We start from the raw sequence: 8,347 nt of genomic DNA, 5'->3' as shown, positions 1-8,347 counted from the left end.
GTAGTTTTCTGTGCCTTTGTGGTCCTTTTTGTGAGTCTCTGCAGTTGTTTTGTGTCTCTCTGTGGCCATTTTCGACGTCTTCAGTAATCCTGGCTGGTAAAGTAACTAGATTACCTGGGGTAGTTACCTGTGCGGATGAAGACTCTCCTGCTGGATGTCTGGTTTTAACGCTGTGCTGCGGTTTGAATGTGAGACTCGCTGTGGCTTTGTGATGACGTGTGACATTCTGCTGCAAACATTAATCTGCCCGATGACGGATTAGCGGATAAAACGGCTCCATATCAATAAAGAGTTCACGGCGGGTCAGAAATCTGCCTGCTGGGACTTTTGCAGTGATGATTCAGGCGTTCTGCTGACTGTTGGCAGCGATGCCAGCGAGGTAAATCCTGCTCTTTGAACAAACAGCTAACGTGGGATCTGCTAACCCTTTGATTGAGGTTTATAAAGCGCCGCTCTCCGGCTGCGCTGTGAGACCATTTTCCTGAGGCGACTGGCTCCGGATCTCTTTGCAGGATGAACAGTAAGGTAAGAAGGTTCTGTTGTCGCGTCTTCTGGCTCCCGCGGGTCCCGTCGTCGTCCTCCGCTGACCTCTGACCTCTGACCTCTGCTGCTCTCAGATCATTTTCTATGAGGACAGGAACTTCCAGGGCCGCTACTATGAGTGCGACACCGACTGCCCTGACATGCATCCTCACTTCAGCCGCTGCAACTCCATCAAGGTGGAGAGCGGCTGCTGGGTTCTGTACGAGAAGCCCAACTACACGGGCTACCAGTACGTTCTGACCCGCGGAGAGTACCCCGACTACCAGCGCTGGATGGGCTACAACGACACCATCCGCTCCTGCAGAACCTTCTCCTACGTGAGTCCAGAACTTGTGGTGCATGTTCACGGTTTATCATCAGGTCAGCGCTGTGATGCTCGTCAGGAAAAACCTGAGGAATATGTAATAAATATAATTAGTCGGAAGTCGTCAGGCAGCTACGTGACGGCAGTAAATTAAATATTAACGGTTAAACCACCTAAACGAGAGCTTCCTTTTGTTTCCTTCGTGCACAATGCAGAATATGACCTTTAAATATGAACATGTTGTAGAAATATTCAACATAAACGTCCCGAGACAGAAAATAAAGAAGCAAAAAAATCAGATAAACATTTCCTGAATAAAGTTTGTAGGAGCTGCTCGGGTCAGAATAAAATGATCAGATGGTTTATGAGCAGAAACGGTTTGATGTTGTTGTTGAAACAGTAAAATTAGTGTTTTTCTCTGTTTTTATATTATATATGAAATCCATTTTTCAGAAATAACTCAACTATATTTGTAATACTTCTTGTAGGAGCTCATCAGATACTTTAATCTAAAATCTTTTCCTGCTTTGTTCTGTTTTCTGCATTTCTATCTATTTTGTGAGCAAAAGGCAAAAATATAAAACATATAATCGAAAATGTTTGTGGAAGGAGCCCTCGAGGCGACTTTGTGCAGATAATAAATAAAATACTAGATCATTTATTTATGATGCAGTTAAAGCACCTCAGGAGCCTTTTGTTTTCTGTATTTCTTGTAGGCATAAGGCAAAAAAAAAGAGAATAAATATTCTGTTTAAATGGTAAATCATTTTCAGAAATATTTCATTAATAATTCTTGTTGAAGCTCATGAATATTTATAAAATATTTTACATTCATGTCTAACCTCCAATAAATAACACAAACTATATAAAATATAGATGTTGATGATCATTTTTTAGAGCTCTGTGGGTAAAAAAAAAGAAATATTTGCTATTTTATGAGACAAGAACCTTTGATTGTTCTCTGTGTAAAGAGCAGGAAGTGTTTTGTGGTTTTCTGCACATCTGAGCATCTCGTCTGGTCTCCGGCTGAACCTGCAGCCGGTGTTTCAGTGAAGCAGCAGCTTCACGCTCCGTCTTCTGTTCCTCCTGCAGACCAGCGAGGGGCCTTATCGCATCCGGATCTACGAGCGGCCCAACTTCCAGGGCCAGATGATGGAGTTCAGCGACGACTGCGAGTCCGTGCAGGATCACTTCCGCAGCCGCGACATCTATTCCTGCAACGTGATGGACGGCTACTGGACGCTGTACGAGCACCCGAGCTACCGCGGCCGCCAGTACTTCATGAGGCCCGGAGAGTACCGCAAGTTCAGCGACTGGGGGGCGACCTGCGCCACCACCGGCTCCTTCCGCAGAATCACCGACTTCTAGTCTCAGAGGAACCGCAGATAACCGAATAAACGAGCTGTTGAAACCAGAGTCTCTGACTGGGTGCCGGTGTTTTGGTGTTAACGTCCAGCTTTCCTTCCTGATCACCACAGAAACACGAAAGAAACTACGACACGATCCAATAATCCTTCATTAGTGTCAAATTAGGGGCGTTTGCAGCAGCAAAGGTTACCCAGCAAACGTTTAGGAAACACTAAAAGTACACACAAGTGCTCATTTAGATTGTCTGAAGTCATCTGGATGGAAACAACAATATTTAATATACAGCACAGAGTCTTCCATGATGAGTTTGAAGTCATTGTGTTTTAGCTTTTAAGCATTTTGGCCAAATATATTTATATTATTTGAGCAGATTTGTGTCATTTTGGACTAATTTCCAGTCGTGTTGTACAAATTTTGCATCGTTTTGGACACAATTTAAGTGATTTTAGACGAACGTTGAAGCATTTTGCTGTAACTGGTGTAACATCTGATACGATTTGTGTTATTTTGGACACATTCTGAGTCGTTTTGGACATTTTGGTGCCATCAGACGAGACTTTATGAATCCCACGGTGGAGAAATTTGAAGCAGCAGCAAAGGTTACAGAGCAAACATTTAGGAAACATAACAAATATGCACAAGTGCTCGCTTAGATTGTCTGAATTCATCTGAATGGAAACAACAACATTTAATATACAGCACAGAGTCTTCCATGATGAGTATGAAGTCATTTTGTTTTAGCTTTTTAGCATTTTGGACAAATATATATATAAATTATTTGAGCAGATTTGTGCCATTTTGGACTAATTTCGCGTCGTGTTGATTTCAGACGAACTTTGAAGCATTTTGCAGTAACTGGTGTAACATCTGATAGGATTTGTGTTATTCTGGACACATCCTGAGTCATTTTGGACATTGTGGTGCCATCAGACGAGACTTTATGAATCCCACGGTGGAGAAATTTGAAGCAGCAGCAACGAGGACAGAAAAATAAACTAAAATAAACACAAGTGCTGCTTCAGACTGTGTAAATCCCTCTGGATGGAAACAACAATATTACACATATCAGTGGTTTTACTGAGTATAAATACTGATGGAGACGTACTGATGCTGCTCAGGTTTGTCTACAAGCAGAAAAATACTGATGTTGCACACGTTTCCACCCAAACAGCCTCCTGGAGCTGCTGCCAGTTACTCTTTGCTTTGTTTACACACTGCTATAGGTCACCTGGTGTCACATGTTCAGGGGCTCTAGTCGCAGAGGTCACAGGTTCAAGTCCCGCTCATGACCCTTTCCTGCAGGTCCTTCTCCCCCACGTCCCCGTCTCTCTCTTAACTTTCCTATCGAACAAAGGCCAAAAAAAAAAAGAACCTCGGAGCCCCTGATTGGCTCCTATTTATTCACCATCTAATGTCCTGATGAGAAAAGGAGTCGACGATGGAGACAGAGATTTATTTCTAGCTTTACGTACCTCTGATCCATTGAGACCGATGTTGTCGTCTGTTGCTGAGGTTGTGGATGTTTTTCTTTAAGTTAATTTCCTGCTACGCTCACACGTCCGCTGAACATCTTTGTTTATTCACGTGTCGGAAATCTACGGCCTCAAAGTCTTAAAGGGGAGTCTTTGGTTTGCCACATCAGCTTATGATGAACAGGTTTTTATTTATGTGAAGGAAAGTTCAGACACAACGAGTAACGTTTTTAACTCCAGTGTGCAGAGCTGATGTTCTCCCTCCATCAGAACACCACGGCCTTCACAGCTCAGTACCAACCGGAGAACAGCAGAAGAACCAGAAGAAGAGACTCCAGTTCATCAGACTGGGTGACTTCAGGCATCAGACGCTTGATTTTTTGCTTTCAAAACATCACAAACATTCTCCACACCCAGTAGTTCGTGTCTGCTGTCTGCTGGTGTTTCCTCTGAATGCACTGAATCCAGCCCATTTAAACAAACAGAAGAGCTCAGCTCCGCCGTGGTCGCTGCTGGAAGCTGCACAGAGGGAACAACAGAAGAAGACTCCTGTAGCGTCTCTGCTGACACCAGCCTCATTAGAATAACAACAGTCCGCAGTGTATAAAGATGGACGCCACCTTTCAGGAGCACAGGAGGCTCTGTGAGCGACGGCGGCGGCATCATGGGGAAGGTCGGTGTTGTTGGTGGACGCCAAGAGGAGATGAGTTCAATCAGGACAGCCTGTGTTAGAACATAGAAATAAACAAGAAATACACATGAATATACACCATGTAGCTCCAGCAGCTTCTGTTTCTCTCTCTTTAAGTTGTTCTGGTTGTGGTTCTGCTGCTGGTTTAGTGCTGTGAGCATGGAGCTGTCTGTGTACCACCACTGACACGTACAGTACTGCTACTGCTAGAACTACTACTTGTGTGTATTCTGGTTTGTGTTTTAACTTCTGTATTGCTGTAAACATCCCCCTGTGGGATCAGTAGAGTCGTGTCTCATGTCGTTCCTGCTCCATCAGATCATCTTCTACGAGGACAGGAACTTCGGCGGCCGTCACTACGAGTGCATGAGCGACTGCGCCGACCTGCACTCGATGTTCGACCGCTGCAGGTCCATCCGGGTGGAGAACGGCATGTTCATGGTGTACGACCGGCCGGGCTTCACCGGGAACCAGTTCTTCATGAGGAGGGGAGAGTACTCGGATTACATGAGCATGACCAGCATGAACGACTGCGTCCGGTCCTGCCGCATGATCCCCCCGGTAAGACCGCGGTGCTTTAGCAGCAACTCACATTAAACAGAGAACAAACACCGGGGTTCCCTCTGAGCAGCTCTTTGGGGGGAACCAGGTTCAAGACGTCGACCTCGACTGGTCAGGTTCAAACAGAATAAACAAATGTAGGCAGTGAAACCTCATCGGAGCTTTCTGTTCAGGAGCATTTAATCAGATGCCCTCCAGTTTGCAGATTAGCAGCTCGTTAATATATAAAATAAAACCATTTCACATGTAGAAACAACAGGTTTATGTGTTTTAAAATGCACAAAGATGTCGTAGGAGAACATGAAAATGAAGTTTATTTGCTCATTTTTCCTAATTTCTGAATTATTTCCTTTTTATTTCAAAGACGCTGAATTTAAATTTAATACTGTAAATATTTATATTTTTAAACTAAGCACAACTAATAACAATTAACAGAAAAAGCAGCTTTAGTTCTGTAATTTTACAGCGTTTTCATTTTTATTCTATAGGTTTCGTGAGAGATTAAACACCTGGAACGACATAAAATTAACCTTCTGGTAAAGAAAATAAAAAAGATTGTTAAAATACAAATTTATAATAATTTCACAAACAACTTATTTGGTTTTAATATATGAAAGTGGTAAATTAAATATTACACATATTTTTTTAAACTAATTATATTTTATTTTAATATTAAATATGTTTCTAAAATGAGATACAATTCGTCACCACAAACAGAAAACTAGTACAAGCTCTGTACATACTAGATAGACAGATTTGTTTGTTTAATAGACATTTTAACATCAAAAATGTGTTTTTATCAGTATATAATATCTATAAGTATTGGTACTATATCATTGAATATATCATTTATCATTCTATCCATTGATAACTATGGATATATATAGTAGGTTATTTAAACATCCTTTACTCAACATTAAGAATCCCCAAAAATCGACATGATCGTGTGTAAAATTGCAGCTATAATAAAATACATATTAATGAACGTATATTTAAGCCTTTAAAAAAAAATCTTTTACTGTGTTTATTTACAGCTACGACCGGCAGCTAGTTAGCATAGCTTAGCACAAAGACAGGAAGCAATGGAACAGGTAGCCGGAGTCCGTGTGTAAAGTTCACTGGTTATACTTTTTTTAAAACCAGAAACGGCCTGTTTCATGAGCCGTGAGCTGTTTCTAACTGCCTTACCAATTCATTTTGAACTGTAAATAAAGTTATTTGAATTGAATTGGGACAGATCCATGCTAGCTGCTCCCCACTTGTTTCCAGTCTTGATGCTAAGCTAGGCTAAGTAGCTAAATGAAGCTAATTCAGATGTGTACAGAATAAATGTTGTCATAGTTAGGTGTCTTTTCCAAACTATGACACTATTTCTTTATAAAAATGCAAATGGCATCGTCCTCTGGTTGACCTCTGACCTAATGACCCTGATTTTTGCCTCTGACCTTTGACCCCATGACCTCTGACCTCTGACCCCTGCAGTACAGCGGCAGCTTCAGGATGAGGCTGTACGAGCACTTCGACATGGCCGGTGAGATGATGGAGCTGACCGACGACTGTCCCAACCTCATGGACCGATTCCGCATCTCCAACTTCAACTCGTGCCACGTGGACGGCCACTGGCTGCTGTACGAGCAGCCCGGCTACAGGGGGCGCCACTACTACCTGAGGCCCGGGCAGTTCCGCAGCTTCGGCGACTGGAACGCCAGCAGCTCCAGGATCGGCTCGGCCAGGCGTCTCATGGACCTCTAAAGCCCGACGACGACGGTTCTTGTCAAATGTCTGCTCTTTGCCTTGTTTCACTCGCTGAATAAAATGGCGTCAGTGCTCCGGTGTCTTCGGTTCTGTTCTTGCTCTCTGCGTCTGGAGGCCATGTTTTCCTGGGAGGACGTGACATCACTGTGGCCTGACGTCCTGACTGTGATCAGAGGACTGAATAAAACACTGAACGCAACCACGGCTGTGTTGTCTGTTGTAGAGCTGCACCTTCCACACAGAGCAGGTTTATTGTGAACCTTGTAAATGAGCCACTTAGTGTCTGTCTTGGAGCTTTTGATCACATGACATGACCTTCATCTGCAGTTCTAGTCACTGAAATGTGACTGTTTATATACATATGTGGTATCTTTTAAGTTCTAGGAATTACTGGATATATTTTACTTTGACTCTACGATACTAAAGTATATTAATTAAAAAAAAGAAAGCTTCAGAAGAGCCACTTGTTGAACACTATCACACAGCTTTCTCCACCTTCAGATTTGTTTTGATCAGAGCAGATATTGAAGAAATGACGGCACATGTTAGTGTATTTTATTTCCAGCTGTGTGTGTTTATCAGGACATGAATGAGCCTTTCCACCAGAGGGCAGCGGCACAGTTCACATTAAAGATACCTTGAGGCCAAGCACAAAAAACACTCATTCCCATTTGTTCTAAACACTAAACTAAAGACAGAGTTTGACATTACAGCTTACAAATGATGAACCTGAACATCGTCAACAGAATAAAATGATCTGTAGTTTATGTGCGGCTGAAAAACGCCACCTGGGTTTGATAATGTGAGTTTTTACAGGAGTGAATGTAAAAAACAATCCTCACCAGGAGCTCCTCTGACGCTGGAAATCCTCCTCATGGGCTTCTGTGACGGACCGCTGAAGCATTTCACGAGTAAAAGTGAAAACAGCAGATGTGTCAGCTCTCACCTGTACAAACACGACTTCTCTTCAGGCGGCACAAACGCCAAAGATTCCTGCCGATTACAATATGAATGACACATGCAGAGTCTGCACTTCACATTCACTATATATGTGACAGGTGGAGTCTTCAAAGAGCTGGATGGATCACAGGGCAGCCGACATGGGGAAGGTAAACACTCACCGGGCTGCTGTGGGACGGGAAAAGGCTTTTATTGTGAAATAAAAAGGCCTCTAGGGTCTTCTTGAGCTCTGTGTTTTCAGATTAAAAGAGAAAGAAGCGGCTGAACGGTGGATTAATGTGGTTGCTTGTTTGTGTTGAGCAGCTCTTGCAGCGTGATCAGTGACCCGTGTGGTTTCAGGTGATCTTCTACGAGGACAAGAACTTCTCCGGGCGACAGTTTGAGTGCAGCCACGACTGCTCGGACCTGATGTGCCAGCTGAGTCGCTGCAGCTCCATCCGGGTGGAGAGCGGCTGCTTCATGATCTACGAAAAGCCCAACTACACCGGGAACCAGTACTACCTGAGGAAGGGCGAGTACCCCGACTTCCAGCACTGGATGGGCCTCAACGACTCGGTCAGCTCCTGCCGCTTCATCCCCATGGTGAGAACTCACACATTCACAGAGTGCTGCGCCGTCAGTCACGGAGATAATCATCATTTGTCTTTAGAAGCAAGTAAAACAACTGGTTTTAAAACTTTAACCTCAGCTGCT

The 8,347-nt window shown here is 43.4% G+C and overlaps 3 protein-coding genes across 3 annotated transcripts in view; all 3 read left to right on the top strand.

Moving 5' to 3' along the window:
- Positions 1-513: 513 nt before the first annotated feature.
- LOC103367768 (gamma-crystallin M2-like) lies at positions 514-2,215 on the top strand. Its single transcript, XM_008295892.1, has 3 exons — positions 514-525; positions 618-860; positions 1,940-2,215. Exons 1-3 carry the CDS (start codon positions 514-516, stop codon positions 2,213-2,215), a joined length of 531 nt encoding a protein of 176 aa, XP_008294114.1.
- A 2,460-nt stretch (positions 2,216-4,675) lies between these two features.
- LOC103367769 (gamma-crystallin M3-like) lies at positions 4,676-6,691 on the top strand. Its single transcript, XM_008295893.1, has 2 exons — positions 4,676-4,939; positions 6,422-6,691. Exons 1-2 carry the CDS (start codon positions 4,676-4,678, stop codon positions 6,689-6,691), a joined length of 534 nt encoding a protein of 177 aa, XP_008294115.1.
- A 1,103-nt stretch (positions 6,692-7,794) lies between these two features.
- LOC103367767 (gamma-crystallin M2-like) overlaps positions 7,795-8,347 on the top strand; it is a 3,372-nt gene continuing 2,819 nt past the window's right edge. The window contains exons 1-2 of the mRNA XM_008295891.1: positions 7,795-7,803; positions 7,994-8,236. Of these exons, the coding sequence (XP_008294113.1) occupies positions 7,795-7,803; positions 7,994-8,236 (252 nt within the window). The remainder of the gene's footprint in view (positions 7,804-7,993; positions 8,237-8,347) is intronic.

This window comes from Stegastes partitus, unplaced genomic scaffold, assembly GCF_000690725.1.
Source record: "Stegastes partitus isolate 25-593 unplaced genomic scaffold, Stegastes_partitus-1.0.2 Scaffold1082, whole genome shotgun sequence".
Lineage (NCBI taxonomy): Eukaryota > Metazoa > Chordata > Actinopteri > Pomacentridae > Stegastes > Stegastes partitus.
The sequence above is the reverse complement of the archived record's forward strand: the minus strand, read 5'-3'. Positions and strand labels throughout refer to the sequence as shown.

Excerpts from the sequence above, each read along its gene's own strand:
- LOC103367768 (XM_008295892.1), top strand. Across the intron at positions 861-1,939 it reads CCTGCAGAACCTTCTCCTAC|ACCAGCGAGGGGCCTTATCG; the intron begins GTGAGTCCAGAA and ends TTCCTCCTGCAG.
- LOC103367769 (XM_008295893.1), top strand. The coding sequence starts at position 4,676 with ATGTCGTTCCTGCTCCATCAGATCATCTTCTACGAGGACAGGAACTTC. Across the intron at positions 4,940-6,421 it reads CCTGCCGCATGATCCCCCCG|TACAGCGGCAGCTTCAGGAT; the intron begins GTAAGACCGCGG and ends TGACCCCTGCAG.